The 27,082-nt window shown below is 35.6% G+C and overlaps 1 protein-coding gene across 5 annotated transcripts in view; it reads right to left on the bottom strand.

The window, feature by feature from the left end:
• AP3B1 (adaptor related protein complex 3 subunit beta 1) overlaps positions 1-27,082 on the bottom strand; it is a 287,892-nt gene that overhangs the window by 72,105 nt on the left and 188,705 nt on the right. For 4 of the 5 annotated variants that reach the window (XR_009214137.1, XM_032156995.2, XM_032156996.2 and 1 more), the window contains 2 exons: positions 23,936-24,008; positions 14,696-14,802 (listed from right to left, as the gene is read on the bottom strand). Coding sequence is in view for 4 of the 5 variants with exons in the window: in XM_032156995.2 (XP_032012886.1) it covers positions 14,696-14,802; positions 23,936-24,008 (180 nt within the window). In the remaining variant the exon portion in view is untranslated. Of the gene's footprint in view, positions 1-8,597; positions 12,974-14,695; positions 14,803-23,935; positions 24,009-27,082 lie in introns of those variants that run through there. The other variant, XM_032156997.2, reaches the window with a different exon arrangement.

Here is a 27,082-nt window from a genome sequence, read left to right as displayed (position 1 = left end):
TAATTTAAGAATTAAAGCAACCTCATACCCAGAGAATTGAATAAAAGAATAAGATGGGACGTGGCTAGGCAATGGAAGCACAAAATACTGTCACACTTTAATTTAAAAATGTTTTCAATTTAAGCAGACCCAGGCCAGTGATTTTTCATTATTTTTACCACAGTTCCATGACTACTGACATTTCCATCAGAACAAATAAAGGATTTTTCCTAAATTTAAAATGACAAAATTATTTTTAATTTTGACTTACAATTTCTCCCTCTTCTAAACTCAAAGGAATTTGATCTTAGCTGGACTTGTCTTTTAGCCTGGGGCCTGAATATACCTTAACTTTATAAAGTGTAAAAAAAAATTTTTTTAAAGCTAGTTCTTTGCTGGGCACGGTGGCTCATGCCTGTAATCCCAGCACTTTGGGAGGCTGAGACGGGTGGATCACCTGAGGTTGGGAGTTCGAGACCAGCCTGACCAACACGGAGAAACCCCATCTCTACTAAAAATACAAAATTAGCCAGGCGTGGTGGCATATGCCTCAGGAGGCTGAGGCAGGAGAACTGCTTGAACCTGGGAAGCAGAGGTTGCGGTGAGCTGAGATTGTGCCACTGCGCTCCAGCCTGGGCAACAAGAGCAAAACTCTGTCTCAAAAAAAAAAAAAAAGATGGTTCTTCTACCATATTAGAAAAACTTTATCATATAATTTTTTGAATGAGATCACATATTCATGAAATGTCTGGCATATAACTTAGTAAATGTACATATTCAACAAAGACATCCCTCAAAGCAATCTCTCCTTGCAGACCAACTTGAAAAAAGTCTAGCACTCTGCCAATATAAGAGATTGGAAAACAACTAAAATACCCTAGTAGCAATTAAAAGAGAGTGAGGAGGAGAACTGGTAGGGGGGTGGTTGGGGAGGATATATCTAAGACAAGACTACTCAAGAGAAACTGAAATCCTAAATACAATGCAACTGACTTCAATCACAATAGTTATTATTATAATGCACAATTATCCTAATAATTCCAAATACTGTTTTAGTAGATTTCAGATGGAGTGAATCAGATACTTCTTCACGAATTATGGTTTGTTTTTTTCTTATTATTGTTTTAAAACCAACAGAGTGACTTCCATGCCAAAAAAAGGCCTGATAAGAGTCTTCTCTGTTTCCCAATTGAGTTCCTACAACACAAACTGGGTCAGGGACTTATCCCTAACTCACGGAGAGTTGTAACTCCATTGGATGCCAATTTTTGACAATAGGAAAAATCCGTAAGACTACTTGCTAGCCAATTTTCCATATTCCTTTGATAAGGAAACTGATAGGACAAATGATAAAAACTGCAGAAGCTACATTTGCTTTGTGGCTTTTCTTTGTACCACTCTGGGTGCCCAAATTCAAGTGGATTACAAATGGGGTTGCTTCTTCCTATCCTTCAGTCTATAAATCCACGGGGAGCTGGGGGACATGAGTACAGGGCTTCTTGGTCATGCTGCCAAACTTAACGCCATCTTTTTGCTGGTCATAGGAAATTCCATGCTAGCTACTGATACTCCATGCTAGCTTCACCCTGGCATCGTCATCAAGTGACAAAGTGATGGTCTTCAATGGCAATTCAAGGAAAGCAAACGGCGAAGACTACAGACTATGAAAATCATCCTTCTACTTCTTGCTAAAGGAGAATAGTTCAGGTATCTAAATCTTAAGCTGTGTCAAATATTGAAAGTAACTCTTTTAGGTTTTAAGTTATAACGGTACAGAGGAAAAAAGGTGGAAATGTGGAATTTAGCAAATATCAAATAATAGTGTTTATGTTCATAACCAGAGAAATAATGACAAATAAAGACAACTTGTATCTACAGATACTTCCAAATGGGCAAAACTGTTACAAAAAGGACAGCACTTGGTATATTGTAATTACATACTTTGAGGCAATTTTTCTTTATTTTCCCAGTCAACTATAAACTTTCTCAGGGCAGGAAGCTTGCCCATCTTGTTTACCACTATATGCATGGCTTCATATTCTGGTCTGAATAAATACATGTTGGATGAATAAAACACTTAATTGGCATATGTGTAGTAAGGAATTTGACCTAACCTAAAGAGAGCTTAGGACTTTCTATTAGCTCTTGAGAGGCCACCTCTAAACCCTTGGAATTTTCCCAGTGATAAAAGTGTCTTTGTTATTCATGGTGGGCCCTTTGGGACCACACCTGATAATTTACACCACTGAGGTGACTCATGACAGGTCCCTCAGATAGTTTATGCTAAGGAGATAACTCAGGATAAGGCTGGCCAAGCTATAAAGACCAACCATGTGATTAGAGGGTTGGGGCGTTGAGCTACTTAATATCAGCCTGACCTCTAGAGACAGGGGAGGGCTGGAGACTGAGTTCAACTATGTAGCTAGAGTTCAACCATGTGGCAATAGTTCAAACAATCAAGGCTATATGATGAAGCCTTAATAAAGACTCTGCATCTCGAGGTTCAGTGAGCTTCCCTGGCTGGCGATAGTCCATGCATATTGCCAGATTTTCATGCCAGTAGGGTAACCCAAAAGTTTCACATTTGGAACCCTCCTAGAATCTGCCCTGGTGTGTCTTTGTTTGGCTGGTTCTAATTTGTTTCATTTTGCTAAAATTGTAATCCTAAGCACAGTGCTTTTCTGAGTTCTCTGAGTTGTTCTAGGAAATTATTGAACTGGAGAGTGGTTTTGGGAAATCCGTAAAGTTACAGTTGGTGTCAGAAATCTTGGGCCAACTTAGTCTGGAGGACTGTGCCTTTAACTTTGAGTTTGGCTACCTCCAAGTGGCATATAACAACAAATTAGGCCTTTTTGTTTGTTTCATGGATTGTTCTTGAAATTCCTTACTATTCCTCAGTGTACCACTTTTGCATTTTGAAATGATCACTTTTCGTAATGAGCCTTCCTGTACTGTCCAAAATTGAATTCCACTTAGGGTTTGTGATCCATAAGCATCAAATCTGTTATCTTTATGGTAGCTAAGTCAGAGCTCCCTCACTAATTTGCCACAGATGGGTCAGAGGTGTGCTGCGATACTGCCCCCCACGAATCCCCAAGGCCAACTGGGGTCTGCGGTAGCTGGAGCTCCTAAACTGGGTGCCTCCAACCTCCTTCAGCATTCTGTTTACCATAGAATGCACTACAGGTATTGCCACTTTTCTACATGTACCGGCACACGAAAAGATTGGAAAACAAGTTAAGGAATCATTACTACAATTTTCCCATGACAGTGTGTCACCAACATACTTCTCAAGTATCAGATCTGGTTACACATGCTACACTTAAGCCCTACATTGAAATACTGTTTCAGCAATACTCCAGTTCTTCCATACCCCAAGCCTTCAGGTATACTAGTTCCTCTGCTAGGAATGTCATTCTTCTTCTACTCCAGCCACCTAGGCAAACTCATTCTTCCAGACTCAGTTCCAAGGTTACATATGTATATCTTCTCTAAGAGATCTTTGTCACCCAGAACTTGGTGGATTTGTCTCTAGGTCAGCACTTACTACACTAATGATTTGTCTATTTCCCTCAGTAACCTGTGAGTTTCCTGATAACACGCTGCTCTATGACTCACCTCCTTCTTTCACTCCTTTTATTTGGCTTTTTTCTTTGTTGTCTCCTAAAGCATGATGTTCCCTAGGATTCCATCTTCGTTTGTCTCTTCTCACCCACAAGGTTTCCCTTCTGTTCCCCTACCTTGAACTATTACCCATAACCTGATGGCTTTAGGACGTGTGTGTGTATGCACACACGTGTGCACCTGCTGGTATTCTAATTAGTTGGCCCTAATTTTTCACTAAAATCCAGAATGGATTTTACCTTCTTACTGGACATCTCTAACTTGATGTTCCAAAAGCACCTCAGAGTAACATGTTCCAAACAAAATTTCCATGTCATTGTCCTTTCCTCCTCCTTATTTTCTATCTTGGTTAACTGGGTACCACCACCCAGATAATCATTCCGGTGGAAATCTCAGTTATCGACCTAAGTTATCAAATTCTTCCTTTGTTCTCTTCCTCTCCAATTAATCTTTCATACAACTTTATAAAACAAAGATCTGATCACTATCAATGACCTGCTCTAAAATCTTCAGAACTCCTTTCAAACTGTTTCACAATATGGCTTTCAATCAGTAGCTACTTCTCTCTCCCCCAAAACATACATTTTGTACACTAGCTATATCTAGCTACAGAATTTGGCAAAAATATAATATACATTTTATCTTTTCTCTTTCATCTGGCCATGCCCTGGGCTGAAATACACATCTCCTCTTCTTCCCTGTTGGTAAACTCAAACATTCTCCAAGACCCAACACAAATATCGCTATCCAAGTCCATATTGATAGGCACTCTTTGCAGAATTACTTGCTCCCTTGTCTGTACTCCTATAATGAAGTTTTCCAGTCTTTTTCATTCACTAAACTGTAAGCTCCTTTAGGAAGGGACTATGTTTTATTAACCTGTGGTCTGTAACTCCTAGCATAGTGATTTAGTCATACTGTGTTCAATAAAGCTATCTTTTAAGTAAATGAAATTAAGCTATAATAAAGCCTTTCAGTCTGCATGTATGTTAGAATGCAAATATCTAGAGAATCTCACTGATATCTATGAATAACATAAACATTAGGGGAACGTGTTGTTACCTGCCTTATGGATTTCAGATATGAAAGCTCTTAGGTGTTGCAAATTTTTATTGGCTATATTCATGAATACATTGCAAAATGCAAGCTGTAAGTAATACAGCTAGTATTCCACCATCTGAAAGTCAGACCATCTGTGTCTGGCTTTGTCAAAGGCAAATCTTGTTTAAACTCATGTTAGAATATTGTCAATTATTCTTACTGAATGTTTTTTTAAAAAGGTACCATCCACAATCAACTACATGGCTAAAATAAGCTAAAATTTGTTTTTGAAATAAAATCTAAAGGGTTGAAATATTTCTATTTCATTACAATTTTCTTATATAATTCCTTGGAACAGGAATCTTAAGACATTTTCTTTTTTACAAAAGAATTTTACTGAAATAAAACCCTCATTAATCTGAAGTCTAATTGAGAATTTAAGAAAATTAAGCATGGAATGAAGGATGGACTAAGTTTGCACCATCTAGGAAGGAAAAGAGCTACTATGGAGCAAATAAGATTTTACAGGACATATAAACGCAGTTCATTAATTAAATAATTGTAAGGAGTTTACCACATACAGTATTTACAAAGATTGATTTAGTATATGATTCTAAAGGAAAGCAGAAAGATACGGAAGAAAAGGAATGGAATTTGGAAGCACAAAACCCGGACTCAAGTATTAAGTGTACTACTGATAGTTTTATTTTAGTTATACTTTGGATTTTAGTATATATTTAATGTAGCTCACATTTATAACAACCTGTATATAAAATAATTCAGGCAAAGAAGTATAAAGAATAGATTAAAACAAAAACAAAATACCAACATCCCTCCCCCATCGAGCATGAGTAAAACTTTAAAATTAATCTGAATGACAATCCCAAGTATACCCATCCCAGATTGCTTTCCTCTTTGCTTCTGGCATCAGAGGTAACCAGAATTTGGATTTGGTGTTCGCCAGTTGCGAGTATGGTTTTAAACATTTTCCACATATGTATGCATCAATCAATTAAATAATTCCACATACTTTTATACTTTCTACAAATGGCTTCCTACTATATGTATTCTTTTGTAATGTTCCTATTTATCTATTTGACAGGTCTCACTCTGTCACCCAGGCTGGAGTGCAGTGGTGCGATCCTGGCTCTTGACAACCTCAGCCTCCTAGGCTCAAGTGATCCTCCCACCTCAGCCTCCCAAGTAGCTGGAACCACAAGTGCATGCCACCATGCCCTACTAATTTTTGTATTATTCATAGAGATGGGGTTTTGCCATGTTGGCAAGGCAGGTCTGGAACTCCTGGGCTCAAGCAATCCACCTGCCTCAGCCTCCCAAAGTGCTGGGATTACAGGTGTGACCCACTGTGCCCAGCCTGTTTCTTACTATTATTTTTGAGATTTGTCTAACAGGTATTTCCAGTTCATTCATTTTAACAACTGGCACAGTATTCCATTGTATATGCATGCCACAATTTATGTGTCTATTCTAGTGATAGATGTAGTTTCCAATTTTCTTTCTTTTTTGTTTGCTCTTACAATGTGTCAGTGAACATTCTTGCATGTTTTCATGTGTAGCCACATCGATTAGTGAGTCATGGAGAATACATTATTCAACTTGAGTGAATATTTCCAAATTACTCTCTGAAATACCCACTAGGTATGCCCCCAATATATACATATATATATTTTGCAAACACGCTGTTAAAACTAATTTTTAGAGAAGCCTACTTTTCACCACTTTAAAAATAAGCTTCTTGTTTTACAAAACCCAACAACCCTCATATGCAACCATTCAATAATTGTAATAAGCACACATATTTTAGATTTGATTTAAGCTAGGTTAATACAATCAATGGTATGAAAATAATGATTGGTGGAAAAACTTGTGATTGGCTGGTAACTGGATGAAGTGAAAACCAACCAAACAATGGTTTCACCAAAGGTACTGTCTCTCTTTGATACACCTGTGAGCAGACCTGGTGAAATATCAGGCAAGTAAGTTTTCAGCTGGAGTAAAGGATAGCTTGATCATTTCAAAATACAAATGGATGGCCCTAAGATCAGGGTTTGGGGAAAAGCCACAGATGTTGATTCAGGGTACTCTTGAGTTATTATTGCCAGACTTGGGAGCATTATTCAATAACCAATTCCCTAGTCTTAAAGAAGAGAAGACAAAGAACAAGATCAGAGATGGCTTAACCCACTGATACTTGGCTTCAGTTCACGGCATGCTAATGTTTTCTTCAGCACAGAATACGACACAAGGAAGAGACATACTTGGATGCAAGATGTGCAAATTCCTGCTGAGTCTATTTTTCACAGCATTACTTCATTATTTTATAGAACGTGTGAATTACTGTAACACTATCCTTGGTGTATTAAAGAGGTATATAGAAACAAAAGAAGTTTGTTATTAAGGAATGACATGTACCACTCACTGCTCCTTTTACATTACTTTAGGAATATAACTATTTGTAGTTTTTTCCTTAACTTGGTAAGACACTGAAGGTACTCAAGAAATTTAACTTTCTTTTTCCTTTTAAGTTCTGAGGAACAGAAAAATTATGAAATCAATCCCAACATTTTAGAGCAAACTGATATTTACTTTTAGTATGAATTCTTTGCAATTAAAAAAAAAACAGTTATAATCCCATCACAAGCTTTCAGATTTGGCATGCAGTGACTTCTGCCTGATTTAGATATGCCCAGTACAAAAATGGCCAACTTTGCTGGGCAGACTAAGCAATAATCCTTTCTGTACAATAAGGGTTTTTCAGTCCCTGATTCTGCAGATCCTGGTGCTTCCTGAGGACCTTATGTTTTTGTTTCACTGAATCACTTTTCCTGCATAGTTCTAGTATCCGATTTGAGGGCAGGAGGAAGGGAAAGAAATGGAATAGGTGACATCAACCCCATGTTATTTCCGAACATAAAGGCCTTGGAGCCTCTCTACCCTGTCAATCCCAATTTTGACTGAATTGTTCCTCCTATAGTCTATATCCAGGCCAAGATCCTCAAATCTGAATCTATTATCTGTTGTCAAATCACTATCCCACTTGTTCCAGGGCCACTGGACTAGATTTCAGGGTTTACAGCTACAGAATAGAATTCAAACATTTTCAGGATCATTATTTCATTTGATTTTCATAAAAAAAAAGGTGTTTAGGAAAAGTATTATCTCCATTTTGTGAATTAAAAAATGGAAGTTTACACAAGTCAAAGAACTGCTCAAAGCCACAATGATAACAAACACAGCACAGCCAAGGGTGAAAACCAGGTCTTTGGGCTCCAGATTCACTGCATTTCACAAATGTCACTCTGTCTTTCTAAATGAGTTTTTAGCATTTTAAGGTGGAACTCTGAAAGTGTATTTCCACAGAAAACCTCTGGCTTGTGATTAGGTGTTAAAGAATCATAGATAGTATATCTCCATTATGGTATTATGACATTTGGGGATTGCCTTGGGAACCTTTCTTTTTTTTAGACGGAGTTTCGCTCTTGTTGCCCAAGCTGGAGTGCAATGGCGCGATCTTGGCTCACTGCAACCTCTGCCTCCCGGGTTTAAGCGATTCTCCTCTCTCAGCCTCCCAAGTAGCTGGGATTACAGGCGCATGCCACCACCCCAGGCTAATTTTTTGTATTTTTAGTAGAAACGGGGTTTCACCATGTTAGCCAGGCTGGTCTCGAACTCCGACCTCATGTGACCCGCCCGCCTCGGCCTCCCAAAGTGTTGAGATTACAGGTGTGAGCCACTGCGCCCGGCCACCTTGAGAACCTTTTAACCTAGGAAGGTCAGACTCTGATTTTTCCATAAAAACATCATCTTAAATAGTGAGTAAATAAATATACATTCTTACACAACTAGTCCGAGAAGAAACAAAAAATGCAAAGGATGAGTCAAGGTTTCATGTTGATGTTTACCAGTTAAAGCAGAACATACACTAAAATAGGTAACTTTAACTGTTTTATTCACTTTAATATTTTTGTGACCCAAATATACAAAGTAATTTAAAGCACAACAGATCAAAGTTTCACTCAACATTTCTAATACCAGAGGTGAACAAGTTATTCTTATTTCACATTATTCTTACACACAAAATTGTCTTTTTCCCCCTATTCTTTTTTCATCCCTGCAAGAAGCAAATATTTTAAGGATTGATGTTTATGTGTTTACAGGTCTTGATTTAAACTCAGGACCTAATAATAATCCAGTAAAAAAAAATTTACTAAGTTAACCAGTTTGTTCACTCAAATACTACAGCAGGAACTAAAATGCTCCCTCAATGGAGCTATCTGTTGGCCAATGGCCAGTCTCTGGCAAGACTAAAACATGCTGTGTTTATAAATAATATTTATTATAGAGTTTAAAAAACTAAAGCCTTTCCTTATAATGATAATAATGTTTGTCAGGCATTATTTTTTAAAATCTCTGTGTTCTGAATATGTAATTCAAAGGATAGGAACAAATAGTGACTTTTTTAATTAGAAAAATATTTCGTGTGAAAAAGCAATTGTTCTTTGGGTTTCATTGTAAATATTTTGTTAATTGAAAAAATCTAATACACATAAGGAAAACAAATAACATTTACTAGAATAAAAATTATAGATGGACTAGAAAGTCATTATATAAACTAAACAAGTTTCATTTCTTTATTTTAACAAACTTACTCAAATTATCCCAGTGAAATTATTTTCATTAATTCGAAATTCCATCTTAGGTTGAAACACACATAGAATATCAGAGTTAAAAGGAAACATGGAAATCTGCCTTGCTATCATTTCATAGTTGAAAAAAACCAAATGATTTGCTCAATATCACCCAATTAATTAGTAATGGTGATCTAGAAAGACAGGTATCAGATGGGTCAATAAAAAGAAATCTGGCTGAGCGTGGTGGCTCACTTGAACCCAGGAGTTTGAGACCAGCCTGGGCAACATGGTGAAACCCTAGTTCTACCAATAAAAATTTAAAAATTAGCCAACAAATTAGCCATCTCTACCAACAAAAATATAAAAATTAGGGTGTGGTGGCAGGCAGCTGTAGTCCCAGCTACTCAGGAGGCTGAGGTAGAAAGATGGCTTGAACCCAGGAAGCAGAGGTTGCAGTGAGCCAAGATCGCACCACTGTACTCCAATCTGGGCGACAGAGCCAGACCCTGTCAAAAAAAAAAAAGAAAGAAAGAAAAAAAGAAAAAAGAAAAGAAGAGAAAAGAAAAAGAAAGAGAAAAGGAAGAGGAAAAGGAAAGGAAAAAGACCCAAACAAATAAAAAGGAATCCTCATCATTCATATACGTGCTTTCCATTTCTATTTTAAAAGTATTGCTTTTTGTGTAATAGATGTATTATATCTTCATTAGAGAAAATCTGGAAAATATTTAAAATATGTAGAAGAAAATTAAATATAAAACATCCATAATCTCATCATTCAGAAAAGCTGTTAAAATTATGATGCAGTTTCTTCTACTCTTTCAATTTCCCTGTATTTGAAAACAGTACAATTGTACAATTTTACAAAATTTAGATAATATATATAACATTTTGTATCCTTTTTTCCACCTTACATTATACCATATTTTATCTTATTAAAATATGTAATAAAAACATCTTAATAATTGTACAAAACTCCTTAAATTGTTTTTGCATACTTTTTGTAACCATCACTACTATCACTAGACATTTAGGTTTAAACAACCATGCATATAAATCTGTGTAATTCTAATTATTTCCTTAGAAGAAGAATCTAGACATGAGTTTACCTGGTCAAAAGGTATACATATTTTGATGGCTTTTTATACAGATGGCCCAACTGCCATCCAGAATGATGTAATAATTTATACTTTTACCAGTGGAGCACTGTATAATGCCTGCTTCATTGCATACCTCAGCAACAACAGATGTTGGTTTTTGTAATTTTTGCTAATGTTACAGGCAAGATGGTTCCTTAAGTCTACATTTATTAATTACTACCACTGAACCTTTTTCCCATATTATCATCTATAGTTCCTCCTCTATGAATAATGTGTTTATATCATTTGTCCACTTTTAAAAATGTTTTATTGAAGTACAATATACATAAAGTACACATATCTTAAGTGCAAAGCTCAATGATTTTTTTCATAAACTGAATACACCCATGTAACAGCCCCCAGATCAAAAGAGAGACCGTTATCAGCACCCCAGAAACTACTCTTGTATTTCCTTATAAGCACTAATTCTCCTAGGAGTAAGCACTATTCTGATTTGTTATACCATAAATTAATTTTTCTGGTTTTTGTCCTTTTGCTCATTTTTATAGTAATAATTTGTTTTAAAAAGTTATCGTTTATTATAAAATTATTATAAAACATTTAAACATTACAGAAAAGTACCAAAACAATCAACAAGTCATTCTGAAACCATTCCATCTAAAGTAACTGTTAACCATGGTGAACATGACATTTCTGTAACCACTGACAGATATACAGAGAAACAGACAAATTATCCCTTACAATGGGACTATAATCCTACTTTGAAGAAAAAGAAATGGAATTAAAACCAAAAAATAAAAAACCCTCCAGAACATCAGATAAATGTTCTTTGAGTATATACAAATCATTAAGAGGTGTGCATTTCATTAAAAACAAAAACAAAAAGCGGTTTCAATTTTGCATATTACGGAGCGTTTTCCTACCTACATCGAAAAAATAATTACCATGTATCCTGTCATCTTTCCCCACCTTCTAGTTTTGGTTTCCTATTTTTATCATTTATACTCAATCATATGACCACAATTTTTATAGCTACTGATTCTATTACTTTGAATCACCCTTCCCTTGGTTTCAACAATCAGCAGTATCTCCACTCTTTTCTTTAAAGTAGTATCCACAGTAATTCTCATGTTTCAGCATATCTATGTATAGCCTTAATAATAATAGGAAAACACAGTTTTCTTGGGTCACACTTCATTTCCTTTATAAAGTTGCACTAATGATGTACGTGTAATGAAAATGATAACAGAAAATATTTAGTTATTAGTACATATCAGGTACCGTTATAAACATTTCATGTTTGTTAATCATTTAATACCAACAACAATCCTATGAGGTAGGTAGCATGATCATTTTACAGCTGAAAATAATGGAGGCACTGGGCGGTAAACTGACTTGCCCGAAGTCCCTAATTTGTAAAGTGCAGAACTCTGATTTGAACGCAGGTGGTCTGAATCAAGAGCCTGTGCTTTTCACCGCTACATAATGCTTTGACGTTTATAGCTAGAACACGACTGGAGGGAGGGACAGTAAAGGATGCCACTAGCTTTAAGGAGTGAAGGCCAGGAATGCTAGATGTTCGTAGTAATGAACAGGGTAGATCCTGACGATACAGACTGTACCATGTCCCTCACAAAAGCTGTTTCCTACTACGAGAAAATGAAACTATTAACATTCAAATGTCTTGTTAGACACGTTAAACACGTTAGACAACATGCTTAAAATTACCTGATCCCACAACATTTCACATAAAATACGAAGTTTTTTTTCTTTTTGGCAAGATTTTAACAGGCTCAATTTTCCAGGGATGCAACTACTTTGGTGCAGAAAAACTGTTCAGTGTTTGGAAAATTATGTCACTGATGGCAATACCGCAACCCATAGCATTTGCATTGCCGAATAACGCACCTATATCAATATGCACATATAGTTCTCACATTCATGAGTTCTGTATATGAGGGCTGGCATCATTTAACTACTTCTAGTGTAGTCATGGTCAGTTACATATCATTGAAAATATTAGTTTATTATATGTTACTTTTATTTTTTCTATTCAACTAGGACAACATGTTGACTTTAAAATTATAGATGTACTCTATCATCTATGAACTTCATTTCAGGATCCAAAAGAGCTCCTAGATTTGTTGAGATCTCACAGCATTATATGGGAGTTGTAATTCTTGAGGGGTTTTCTTTATTTTCCTCTGATGTCTTCCATCCACTTCTTTCCAAATTCAGACACATAATGAGGAAGCTTAAACTCTGGTTGATTCATCTTCTTTTCTCAGTACTATTCTGAGGGCTGGATGTGCTATTAGGAGCCATGCCATTCTGCAGTAGAATATTCAGTTTATTTCTACAAGTTCCATTTTTCAGAGTTCTAGCATTTTCTTTATTTAAAGTTCTATTCCCGTCCATATTTTATTGTTGCTGATGAACTTCTGGTTGTCATTCTTTTTAGCACTACTTGTTTGATCATTTTGTTAGCTTTTGGGGAGTGAGTGCTGTGGTCCTACTTCACTCAGCTGTGTCAACTGGCGGTCATTTTTTGCCCAACTTTAGATGGAGTGCTTTTCTTTCCTTTGAAGAGACCATCTCAATAAATATTTTCCTTAGTATAAAAGGGTGAGTCTGTCAATTACTTTATGATGAATCAAAATTTACTACAAGCTTTTCTAATCTCAACTGCTTTCTTCTTATTATTAATAAAGTAGAAGAGTCTACACTCAGAGTCCATTATCACATATCATATCACTTTGGAGAATATTCGTTAATATTTACTGAGTAATGACAATGTGTCAGTCACTGCTCTAAGAGCATTGCATATATTATTTCATTAATCTCATAACAATCCTATGAGGTAGATAGTATTCTCATAGGAAAATGAGGTGTAAGAATACCAATTTGCCCACAGTCACACAGCTATTAAGTGGCAAAGCAGGGGTTTGCACCCTGGACATCTGATATCAGAGCCCAAGTTATTATTTATTCACTACCTTACTGCCAACCAAGGTTTTAGGGACCTCCTGTTCCATTCAAGGAACTAACTGCTTCACTATTGATTTTTTGGTTAACACTTTTTCTTTAGAGCCTACCACAAATGCTCAATAAATATTTATTACCTGAATAAATGAAAGACTTAACTGCTTATTTTCAATGCTTCCCCCTCATATCTTTTAATGTACCTTTTCCTTTTAGAAACAAGTGCAAATTAAAATCGCAAATACCATTCTTACTCATTTCTGAGTGGTTAAGAGATAATCTCATTCTATGCTTAAAGAGAACATTGTAGCTTAAAACTTTTCACCTGTACTTTCTAAGCGAGGTGACCAATGTTGAACAGAAATACAGATAGCTTTTTTTAGTATTTCATTGCATAGCACTGAGAGCGTATTTGCTTTAAAGGAGGAATTTTTTTCCATAATAACACACAAGAATTAGGCACTTCTTTTCTCCCACTTTTGGCAGAAGCAGCTCTACGCTCCCAGGCAGCTCAGATGATCAGTTACATGCCATGTAGTACCCTGCCAGCCCTGAGAACCAGATCTGTTGAAGCTACCTGTGCCCATCAAAGCTTACTATTCTGTCTTTTAGTCTGTCAGATTTCTGACAACAAATTAACAGGAGGTCAAGCATATCAACAGATTATACATCTTAGGCAGCATGCTTGATTTACAGTGAAAGGTTAGTGGATATAATATGCTAACACAATAAAAAGTTGTTGCAGCTTCAAATACCATGATAAGTTGATGGTTTTTGCACTATTTTGTGACAGGTAGGTTCTAGCCTCACTTCACATCACATTCTATAAATAACATTAAAGACTAATTTTAAAGACACGAACACATGTAAATAAATGTACAAAAATAGACAGAAAAAAAATCTTGAACTTTTAAATAAAAACAGTCATGAATTTTTAATAGTCTATGAAAAAATATTGTGGTAGGAATAAAACGATTATGGAAATGAAAGTCTGTTAATGTGGACAACTTTCTGTGGCACAGTTCAGATATATGTACTGCGTCAATGTGGTTAAGAACCTTTGTATGTTACAGATATATAACAATACCAGAGAAAAACATACAGATGATAATTAAGTGTGGACAACAAGGGAAAAAAACTGAGAAGATAATGGTTTGAGTAAATTATTTAAAAAATTAAAAGGTCTTAGCTAAATTGGGCTTGTTCTTAGAGAAGAATCTGTTCAAAACTAAGAATCCACTTCAAGTATTTACATTTTAATAAAAAAGATGCAATGGCAACATAAGAAAACAGAGCTGGTGTATTTTAAAAATAACTTACACTGATGACTGAAGAGGAAGTTGACAAGTTTAAACCTTCAAGATCAGCCATCAAACTTGGAGAAAGAGCTGGTGTGGGCAGTGCAACTGGAGTGGATACTGGGTTAACTGTAAGAAAAGGCCTAAATTAGTAAATGTGCATGAACATTTAATTCAAATTATTAAAAGCAACATTTTTATTTTGTTAGTAAATCTAATTAAATTACTTTGATTAATAAAAGTATGACAATTCTATTTAACATCTTGATTTAGTCAAGTTATTATCAAGTCATGGCAGTTATTAGTCTTAGCTTTCAAAACATAATGGCAAATCCTATAACAAAATAAGGATATAAATATCTTGAGTAATAGTTTGTGAAAATTTTTATCCCATAACATTATCACTAACATTTATCACCCAGTAATCTCCCTAAAAAAGTAAAGAAACATTTTTTTTCCAGACTATCATAAGAATAACAACTGCTCCAAGAGAATGCTCCAGTGGAATTAGAAGTCTTGAAAGATGTTTAAATCCTATATCTATTTTATTCTCCACTCTAATCAGGCTACCTAATTCCCTTGTGATTATACTTTTTCAGCAAAAGCTATGTGCTAGATAGAAATGTCTGACTGATTCTAAAACTGCTATATACTTGAGAACTGATACCTGTAAGTTTGGAAATCTTCTAAAAATGCAAGTCTGGTCATGTTACTCCCCTGCTTAAGACTCTTCAAAGGCTCATAACTGCCTACAAGATAAAAGCCCAACTCCTCAATTAAGTTCACAAAGTCCTCTATGGTCTGCCCCAGCCCTAATAGCACTTCCTATGATAACGGAAATGTTCTACATCTGATAAAGTGGCCACTAGCCACATATGCCTAACGTGCTCTTGATATGTGGCTACTATGACTAAATAATTGCATTTTAAATTTTACTTAAGTAATTACATGTGGCTCGTGGCCGCCACACTGGACTACTCAGGTCCAGCTTATCTCCAATTTCAGCACTGTTATGTGCTAGCTCTATGGGATAATAGTTCCCAAGATCTTGTTCTATGTCTTGGAGCCTTTTATATTCTACTCTGTTTGCCTACTTCTCTGCTTGCTCATCTTGCAACTTCGATCTGGCAAGCCAGCCTTGAAAAGGAAAACACTCTCTGGCTCACCTGCAAACAGCTTATATGTGCCTTCTTTGTTCCACAGCTATACTGGGACAAACTTCTATAACTGTACTTCTCATGTAATACAAATTAGTGTCTTTACATGTTTGCATTTCTGCTAGTCTGTGTGAACAGACAATAACATTAAATTTCAGTGCTTCTAAACCATTGGAATAAAATACATTAAAATGTGGTCAAGTTTTAGCTTCCAACAAGTTCTCATTCCAAGATAATATTCTAAAGGGAATAACATTTAGTTAATTTGACATTTCTTTTTTATTTTTATTTTTGGAGATAGGGTCTTGCTCTGTTGCCCAGGCTGGAGTAAAGTGGTGCAATCCCTTCCTGGGCCCAAGCAATCAATCTCAGCCTCCTGAGTAAGTGCATACACCATACCCAGCCTTTTTTTTTTTTTTTTTTTTTTTTTAGAGATGGGGTCTCCCCGTGTTGCCCAGGCTGGTCTCTAACTCCTAGGCTCAGGCAATCTTCCTACCTTGGCCTCCCAAACTGCTGGGATTACAGGTGTGTGCCATGACACTCAGCTGTGACATTACTTTTCAAAGCATCTTTTTCTCATTTTAGTCTCACAGTATCCAGTGAACAGGGCAAAACAAATATTAATCCATAAAGTTAACAACAAATATTTATTCTGCAAGGTAGCAAGTGAGAGACAAAAAAGTTCAAGATCCTCAAGTAACAAAACCTAATTAAGAAAAAGAGATACATGTATTTGAAAAAAAAAAAAAAGTAACAATACAGTCCGTAAATGATACGTCCAAAGAAGAAAAATTTCAAAGGAAACACTAAACAAAATCTCAACATATATAATAGAAAAAGCAGCCTGGAGGTTGGATGGGGAGGGAGTGGAGCTCTTGATCTTCCCCATGCTCACTTAGTATAGTTGAAGCACAGCTTCAAATCTCCAGGCTTCCTTAGACCCACACTGAAAACCCCTGTACAGTTTAGCAAGTGTCACAGAGTCAGGGGGAAAACAAGGATCACTGGAGAAGGAGTGGAAGAGGAGGCTTCATGAATAGGAGGGAATGAAGTTCAATTTTTAAGTAAGGGTGAGATTTGAATAAGAGGAAAGAAAGAAGCCAGTTAATTGTTGGATAACAGAATGCTATAAACAAAGGCTGGGAGGTGGGAAATTGAAAAACTAAGGGGACTGGACTTATCCTATAGACCAAGGGGAACAGTCAAAAACTGATCAAACAGAGGAATGATAATGAATATGGTCCTGCAGGATAGTTAATCAGATGGTAGTACAATGCACAGACTGAAGGCAGGGTTGGGAGAAAGGAAGAATTTACAATAGTTTAGGAATGAAGTGAAAAAGACTAAAGTAAGCCAATGGCAATGAGAAGGCTTAAAAAGAGCATTTAATATTGAAGACACTGGAAACTGAGCCACAGGGAGATTAATATTGACAAGGTCATAAAAAAAGTGAATGGTAGAACCACTATAGAATTAGAAACTGCTTCTTCTAACTTGGATCATAATATGTTGCCTTCCCATGCAACACGTAACTTTTCAGGTAAGTTCTAAATGCATGTTTATTCATTCCTTCGTACATCTATCTACCCACCCATCCACCATTCATCCTTTCAAAATATTAGAATGCCCATATAACGAATAAAAAACTGAAAAAGAAACAGCCTCTGATTTCAACTGTGGCTTGGCTAAATACCATCAAGAGACAAGAGAAGAAAATTCACACCACAAGCAAGTTCTGCTCTTTTTTAAAAAAGGATGGGTTTTAATATAATTTCAGAAGATGTGTGCTCTGGTATTAAACCGATGATTATGCATCTGTTTGCAGGTATGGCAAGATGAAAATTGGCATTGAAAGCTTACCCCAAAGTGAATTCTGAGGCTAGGTGACTGTGCTGAAGTATTCAATTAGTAATGTGTAAAAACAAAGTGACTCTATAGGGTTTTTTAAAAAATGTCATAGCATACAAGTTAAAATGAAATATCATGTCCACCTGTCAAATTAGAAAAGGTAATCTTAAAATACAGAATCTAGGTGAAGGTACAAGGAATATAGCACCCTCATATTAATACTGTGTAAGCTGGTACAAGCTTTCTGAAAGGCAATTTTATTTACTTATTTTTAAGAAGGAGTTTCTCTGTCACCCAGGCTGGAGTGGAGTGGCATAATCACAGCTCAGTGCAGCCTTGAATTTTTGGACTCAAGTGATCCTCCCACCTCAGCCGCCTGAGTAGCTAGTATTACAGGTGTATGCCACCATGCCCCGCTAATTTTTCTATCTTTTTGTAGAGACAGGAGTCTCACTTTGTTGTCCAGGCTGGTCTCGAACTCCCAGCTTCAAGCAATCCTCCTGTCTCAGCCTCCCAAGTAGCTGGGATTACAGGCATGAGCCACCATGCCAAGCCTAAAAGGCAATTTTGGACAAACAAATTCTTCAAAGTTGTTGTCCCAGCAATACTACTTCTGGAAATTTATCTTAAGGAAACAGTTACAGAGATATTGAAAAATATATTTACAATGATGAATGTTACTTCACTAATTATGATAGCAAAAAATGGAAAACAGTTACATTCCCAACAATAGTAAATCTGTTCAATAGAATTTGTTCTAACAGAATAAAGGACAACCATGCAGTTATAAAGAACGTAGGTTTTGTTTTGTTTTTGGAAACAGGGTCTTGCTCTGTCACTTGGGCTGGAGTGCGATGGCACAATTGCAGCTCACTACAGCCTTGACCTCCTGGCTTAAGCAATCCTCCCGCCTTGGCCTCCAACGTGCTAGATTATAGACATGAGCCACCACACTGGCCAAGAACACGTACTTTAAACAGAGGAGAAAGCAAGTGATAAAACAGTTTCTCAGTACAATTCAATTTGGAGGGGGGGATTTGCATATGAAGAGAATCTAAACTGATATGTCAGAATGTTAACCTGGGGTGTTTAGATTACAAGTTAATTTTATTTTCTTCTTTTTATTTTAAAAACTTTCTATAAAACTTTTTTTCTTTTCTAAAAGTAGATCTAATACAGTAATTATTCAATTATTCTTCTGATCAAAGCTTTGCCTTAAGATTTCAGAATAAGAAAAACTGAATATATAATGGCTTAATATGTTGTTATTTAATTTGTAATTTGCTGCATCATCTGTATCATTGGCATCATAAGCACCAGCATCATCACTAACCCCAGTAATGTCTATCATGTGTCAGGCACAGTTCTAAATGCTTTTACATATATCACAAGTCATTTCATCCTTTGAGAATTAAATGACTCCCAAAAGTATTTGTACCATCCCAATTTTATAGACAAAGCAGCTAAAGCATGGAGAGGTTAAGTAAATTGCCCAAGATGTCACAATTAGTGAGTAACAGAGCTGGGATTGAAACTCAGATAGCTTGCTCCACTGTCCTCGTAGCGACTCCACTCTACTGCCTTGACCAAAATTCACTCAACAATGTTGACCAAAATTCACTCAACAATGTGATATCACATATCATTAGGCTTATTTGAAGTATGATTATTGTTGGCTGACAGATTTTTTAAATACTTCACCGTCAGTTGTACTAACAATGTAATGACATAGGTTTACATTTCCTATAAAAGAACACTAGAATATGATCACTGATTTATGATCCTCCTACTGAGAGCACATGGTATGGGGTCCTAAAATATATTGTAATTTCCAGGAATATAAAATATACCTGAAACATAGAAAGCATATTGATATCTCTAACAAAAGACTGTTAGGTCATATATTATCCTAGAACAAATATTTTCTCATATATTGTTAACTGACCCCCATGAAAGAGTTATATAACTTAATGATCTAAAGAAACTGTAGAAGTTTTATAGCCTTTAAAAAAAATTACAAATGAATAAAATGAGACACAAAGAAACTAATAAACTGATTAAAAGCATAGGACTAATCCCTGTGCTCATGATAACATCCCCTCAATAGATATAATAGGGAAACAGTAAGAGAAATAACCAAATTGTTTTGTAGTAGAGTCAGTCTATTGCTAGGGTTGCTGCCTTAGAGACAGACAATCATTATTTCTGGTAGTAGCAAGCTCTTTCCCTCCTCCATACCTTTATTCTGCCTAGTATATCCTCCCCTCATGCCTCCAACTGCTTGACTGATGCTTTTTTTTCTTTCTTTTTTCTTTTTTTGAGATGGAATATCACTCTGTCACCCAGGCTGGAGTGCAGTGGTGCGATCCTGGCTCACTGGAACCTCTGCCTCCCAGGTTTAAGCAATTCTCCTGCCACAGCCTCCCGAGTAACTGGGATTACAGGCGTGCACCATCACGCCTGGCTAATTTTTCTATTTTTAGTAGAGACGGGGTTTCACCATGTTGGCTAAGCTGGTATCAATCTCTTGGCCTCAGGTGATCCGCCTGCCTCGGCTTCCCAAAGTGCTGGTATGACAAGTGTGAGCCACCAGGACTGGCCAACTCAACTCAAAAGTTAAATTTTGATACTGCTAGGTGGATTAGGAACCTTGACACCAAACAGTATTTTGTGCATTTCTCAGTTTATCTATAATGTGGCAATCTAATTGCCAATTTATCTGTTTTTCCCATTACACTTTGAGAGTTCCTTGGGTAGGGACAATATTGTATTAATTTAGAATCTCCAGTATGTAGCAGATTATAAAGATCATAGCAAGTACTCAATTAACATTTCCTGAATGAAGAAATGAATAAATTCAGTACTTGCAGTCTTCCTGGTATGCACTGTGTACCTAGCAAACAACCTGTGTGGATTATGATGTGCCTCTTAGATAAAACACAGGGAATGTGTCTGGCCTTCTTTCAAGATTAATCTAATTCTCACAGTTAAGAACTAAAGCCACTGGAGAGTAACATTTTAGTATCTGAGCAACAAACTGCATGCCATGGGCAATGGAGAACCACTGTAGGCTAATAAGAGGCATACAGTGAAGTTGGCACTCTGCTTGTCTTTATCTGTAAGCTCAGATCATGGTTCCTTCACAAGGTTTTTGTAGTTTTTAAATTTGGGGTTAATGAAAACCCCAAAGAGGGGTTTTCATCTCCCTCTTTGTTTCTTCACTATACTTGGCATCTCTGTTTTCTCTCATATACAATAGTTACTTGTTCTGTTATCTGTGTCTCTGACTAGATTTTAGTTTTTGGAAGGGAATGAGTAAATTTTATTTATCTATTACAGCACCTACTAAAGTACCTTGCACTTAGGAGACAATCCAGAAAACACAGGCTGAACTGACTTGTTAACAAGAGAGTTTCAAGTGTCATTTCTGACAAAAGCAGGACTATGAAAGATTTTTAAAGAAATGGCACTTGGGTATTAAAAACAAAGAGAAACACTATATCCTATATTGAGTTAAAAAATGTAGGTTGGGATCAAACTTCCGTTAAAATTCAAAACAACTTTCATTTCAATTATTAAAAACTTGAGTTTTTAAAAAAGCTTGTGTCTCAACATATAAAAATATACTTTTTTTAATAGAATGGGACTATAACAATTATATCATTTCATAGGTTTTTCTTTTTTTACCGTAGTTGCCAGGAAATCCAGAGTTGAATATACGAAAAAGTTGTAATTAGTACACTCTAGTACCTTGTAACATTTACTTTTAGTTCCTTTTTAAATGTACTTTACTGTTATTCTTTTACAATTTTAAACTTTTTAAATTATGAAGGTTACAAACATACATATGTAAGATATTCAAATGTCACAGAAAGATACAAAATATAAAATGAAAGTCTTATTCTTGTCTGTTCCCAGGTTAGTCCTACATCACAAGCAGCTCAGAGCTAACCACTGAACAATGCTGCAATGAAATTTTTATATATGCCTTTATAAGTTTTATTAATTCAAGAAATATTTACTGGGTGCCCACAAACTGCCAGGAGCCACTCTATACACTAGGAATAGCAGTGAGCAACACAGACAGAGATCCTGTCCTCATGGAACTTACATCTTTGTCAGGAGAAAGAGACAATAATCAAGTACCAAAATTTTAAGGTAATTTCAGAGAGTGAAAAATGCCACGAAGACAAGAATAACAAGTGAAGAAGGTTTGCGCTATGGTCTGAATATTTGTGTCCCTCCAAAATTCATGTTGAAACTTAATCCAGACTATGGTGGGGCCTTTAGTAGGTAATTAGGTTATAGGGGTTCTACCCTCATGAATGGGATTGGTGCCCTTATAAAAGAGATATGAGGGATGGTATTTCCTCCTTCTGTCACATGAGAAAACAGAAGTCTTTCTCTGAAGCAGAGTTAGCCCTCACCAATCATCAAATATGCTGGCACCTTGATCTTGGACTTCCCAGCCTCCAGAACTACGAACGATTAATTTCTGCTGTTTATAAATTACCCAGTCTAAGGTATTCTATTATGCCACCTCAAAGGGACTAGGACAGTGTGTAAGAGTAGATGACTTCTGAGCTGGGAAGTAAGGATCAGTCTGCCAACAGAATATCTGGGGGAATTGTTCTCAGCAGGGGAACAGCAGTAGAAAGGCCCTTGACAGAAATGAGCCTAGTATGTGTGACAAATGCATAAAAACAGAGTAGGATGAAATGTGGATAGGAAGGAGACAGGGGTCAGATCATCTACAGTCTGAGAAACCTGGGAAAGGAGTATGGGCTTTCATCTAAATGCAAAATTAAGCCATTAAATTCAAGAGTTTAAAACAAGAAAGAAATAAGATCTGATTTCATCAGTAGTTTATCAGTAGGATAAATTTCTGGAAAAGAACTGCTAGGTCGGTGGGGTGCAATGGCTCACACCTGTAATCCCAGCACTTTGGGAGGCCGAGGCGGTGGATCACGAGGTGGGGAAATCAAGATCATCCTGGCTAACATGGTGAAACCCCATCTCTACTAAAAAAAAAAATACAAAAAATTAGCTGGGCATGATGGTACGCACCTGTAGTCCCAGCTACTCAGGAGGCTGAGGCAGGAGAATTGCTTGAACCAGGAAGGCGGAGGTTGCAGTGAGCCGAGGTAGTGCCACTACACTCCAGCCTGGGCAACAAAGTGAGATTCCGTCTCAGGGGGTGGGGAAGAAGTGCTAGGTGAAAGGGTATGTGCAATTTAAGTTTTGATAGAAACTGCTAAAATGACTCCAAAGAGCTGTACCTATTTATATTCCTATCAAAAACATGTACATCTGTTTCTCCAAACCTTAGCAACACTGGATGACACCAAACCTCAAAATCTTAGCCAATATGTAAAACATGATTCAAATTTAACTCCAATTTTATTTTTGGTTTCTCTGTTATTTCTCTGTATTACATATTTTAGTTTCTCTATGTTAAGTATATGCCATGGCTACTGGGGACAGGGCAGGTAACAGTATAAACAGAACAGATATGTGACAGAATGAGATAAGCTAAAACATAACTCACTCTCAGCATAGAAAAACTCTATCAAAAAATGATAGTAGTTTAATATTCATGAAAACTCACTTCTTGTTACTCTTCTCCTAGTGCAACAAAGTACCACTATCTCTCTCTCACCATGCAGGTGGACTTAAGGAGAGGTGGTAAATACATGTATCTTTGTACACTTGGGTGAATATATTTGTAGGATTCTGAATTCTTAGATTTGTTGGGACAAAGATTTTTTGCAGTTAAAAGACTGACAGGCATAGCCAAACTGGCCTCCAAAGGCTTTGTAACCCATTTCCATTCCTACTGAAATTGTGCCAAGTGGAAGATGGTGATGTACTTTCCATTTTGATTTACATTCCTTAATCCTCTACCTCCTTAAGTTAGATGTGTCAATCCCCATAATCCACATTTCACAATGTAGAAGTTATAAGATATGGATGACTATTTAGCAAACAAGTATAAATTACTAAAGCAAAAGATTTTAAAATGAATTTTGTGTACTTGTATTTGGCCATCTATATTTGTTCATGTGATAATAAAGTGATATGCTGAATAGATGAAAGAAACAAATACCACTGATTTCCAAACCTTTCTTGCCTTATTCATCTATAAGTCTTTCACAATAAATATTGATATATTTTGGGACATGTAAATGAAAGGTACTATAAAAATAAAAAATACTCTTAGTAAACACAGAAGAAATATTTTAAATTACAATACTTACAATCATCCAGATCTAGAAGTGAAACATCTTTGGTAAGAGGAGTTCTATCTTGCTTTGTTTTCTTTTCTTTCTCCTATAAAATAACAAATATTTCATTTATCACATGTTCTGTTTTAAAAATCTGTGTAGTAGTCCTTAATATTCCAAAACAAACTTTTTTTTCCCTCTGCTTACTGGTACCAACAAATTAAACTTCTGTATGGTTATATAAAATGTTTTTCTGAATCAACATTCGTCTCAATTAGCATATAGTATTTCTTACCTACCATGCAAACTCTTAAACTATTTCGTGTTTAAAAATTATAAATGTCAGAACAAAATTTAACGGTATGTAATTATTTTATAATCGGACAACTTCTTGCTAACATAAAAACGTAAAGTGGCTCTTTGGTAGAAAGTCCACAAATATTCTTGAAAATAACTTTTAAACAGGTTAACTTAAGAAAAAGAAATACTCAATATATGCATAGCTCAGATATTTTTGATGGGCTTGTGATAGGTCAGCCTTTTCTGATATAGTTTGTGACAGGCATTGTACTAGATATTTTATGTTTCTATGCTGGGTTGTATCAAACTTCTTTGCCAAAGATATTCATTAAAATCTATAAATGACATTCTCAGGCTCTTTCTCTTCAGAGTTGAAAGGACTCACTCACTTGCTCTACTGTTGCGTAGAGAAAATAAATATTTCAAAACATGCCTGCATAAAATTAGGGCTTCCCCCAGCAGAGATTTGCTTATTCGGTCTACTGTACTTACAAAATGTATATATCCATGAACTAGAATACAGTGCCCCTAAGCCTGAACTGTTCACAGTTTGGTTAGATATTCAGAAAAAATTTGTAAATCTTTTAAAAAGAAAATAGTATTAATTAAGTGCATTACAAACAACTAAAGGCCAACAAAGAGTAGGGTGTTAAATATAATTGAGTCAAAGTTTATCTTTCTAATCTATACTATTTTTTACATTAAATTTTCTCAAATCACAGACCAAAACTAAAGTTTCTACTAAAATGTTTTTATTTATTCATCCATTCAATAGGTATGTATAGAATTTTAAATATATATTAGATTCTGTGCCAAGCAATGGAAATAACAGCCAAGATAGATATAGTCCTACCTTCAAATAACTTATAATCTACCAAAAGTCTACAGCTTATTGTTAATATGCTAATAAATATTTTTGAAGTATTCCTCTAGCCACCAGAAGGTACCACTGAAGCAAAATATATTTTATCACCGTTTAAAGTTTACACAGTGTTAGAGCTCCTACAACAGTGCACATACATGAACAAAAGCATTACATAAAATTATACATAGGTAACATTTTAAAATAATTTAAATTTCACTTGTTTTTTCCCTTATGCTGATACTCAGAAACTTCAAGGACCACATAATAATATACATTATTAATGCACTTAAAAAGGCACTAATTTTATCCTTCAAAATAATTATTTTTATCACTGAATTCTCCAAATCATCTAGTTAAGTTTTAATTTTCATTTCTATTTAAAAACAAAAGAAATAGTATTTGCCCCCTCTCCATTTCTCAAATGAGTAAACAATGTCTAAGATGGTGAAAAAAAAATAGAAGAAACGTTAGTTTTGAAGCTAAAATTTAAGTTGCAAGTAAATGAAAACAAGTGCAGAATGAAAATGTGGTCTCAACTAGAATATCATTCCTGTGAAGAAAGAACATGTAACAAAAAAAGCATATCATCATGTGACTTATCAAAATGCTATGCTGAGCACAATGGGTGTAGCTTCCTATAAGCTACAACGGTGCATGACTGTCTTTATGGAACTGTAACCTCCCCACCTGAAAAATTAGAAACCTATCAAATCAAGATAAAGTTAAAGCTGAAGGCAAGTCTATACCTTATTTTCTACTTCACAGCCAAGAGTGTGTAACAATATCTATTAAATACATATCAGGTCACATATAACACAGAACAGAGCTGCATGAGAAATTGGCATAATCTCTTATTAGAAGCCTAGAACAGAGAGAAAAAAGGCTTTCAAAAGGACAGAATTTCATTGACTTTCTGAGAACAGCAAATAACCAGTGACTGAAATACAACATTAGCAATAGATAATGGTCATTTCTACTGAATTGAAAAACTCTTGCATTCTGAATCAAGGCTATAAAATGCTTCATGATGTGTTTGGTATTCTTCTTATATTATATTTCATTTTTCATTTTAAAAAATCCATAGTAAGTTTAAAACAATTTTCATACTTAAAGGACCTACTATAAAAATAAAATTCTGAATTCTAAACAAAGAAATTAAGAGCTCTATTCCATCAAATATTTCTCCATTTGCAATTCATCTTGGTAATAGAGACAGAACCTGGGTAAATGCATATAGGACTTGAGGCAGGAGATTTTTCTTGCTCAATGCATAATTCATGTGCTCCGCCTGCGAAGTGTGTAAAATGAGAATTTCACACCGCAGCATGAGCCATGGAGCTGCAGAGAAAAGGCAGATGAAATCATATTTTACTGTGCGATTTTATTTCTTCCCCTCCCAATATTTATACAAAACCATCATTGACAAACCAAACACATTGACAGATCACCCACTGTTTCCATTGTGTTAGTACTTGAGAAGAGATCAGGCAGAAAGATAGACAATTTGTTTTTGTATATTTTTTTAAATAGAGGATTAGGTTTTTAACAGCTGAGTGACTGTATTAGACTTTTATAAGGACAACAGTAACTGATCTTAGAATCTCACCACAAAAAATACCTAGTTATCAATTCATCATCCTCAAATCTCCATTTTGTTTCTATGGTATTCAATTATACACCTCAACACATCAACATTTCCAAAATGCAATACAAAGTCACAGGGTTAAAAAAACTGATTTCTATTTAATGTATTTCATTTCAAATAATAAATAAAAGATCCTGGAAATACTTATTAGCCTCCAAATAATACAAACAAAAATATGTAACAATATACCTGAAAAGATTTTTTAATGTATTATGCATGTTCATTTTCATGCTGATTAAAAAAAAGGCAAGTAGCAAAAAAGATCTGACATGACAAACATCAAATATACATCCAAAGAGGAAACCATTGCAAAGAGGTTTGAAATTTGAAACTATAAAATAGGATAAGCAGTATGTAAAGTTTGTCAAAG

The sequence above is a fragment of the Hylobates moloch genome, unplaced genomic scaffold, assembly GCF_009828535.3.
Source record: "Hylobates moloch isolate HMO894 unplaced genomic scaffold, HMol_V3 SCAFFOLD_6, whole genome shotgun sequence".
Lineage (NCBI taxonomy): Eukaryota > Metazoa > Chordata > Mammalia > Primates > Hylobatidae > Hylobates > Hylobates moloch.
Note: the sequence above shows the minus strand (reverse complement) of the source record. Positions and strands in the feature narration are given on the sequence as shown.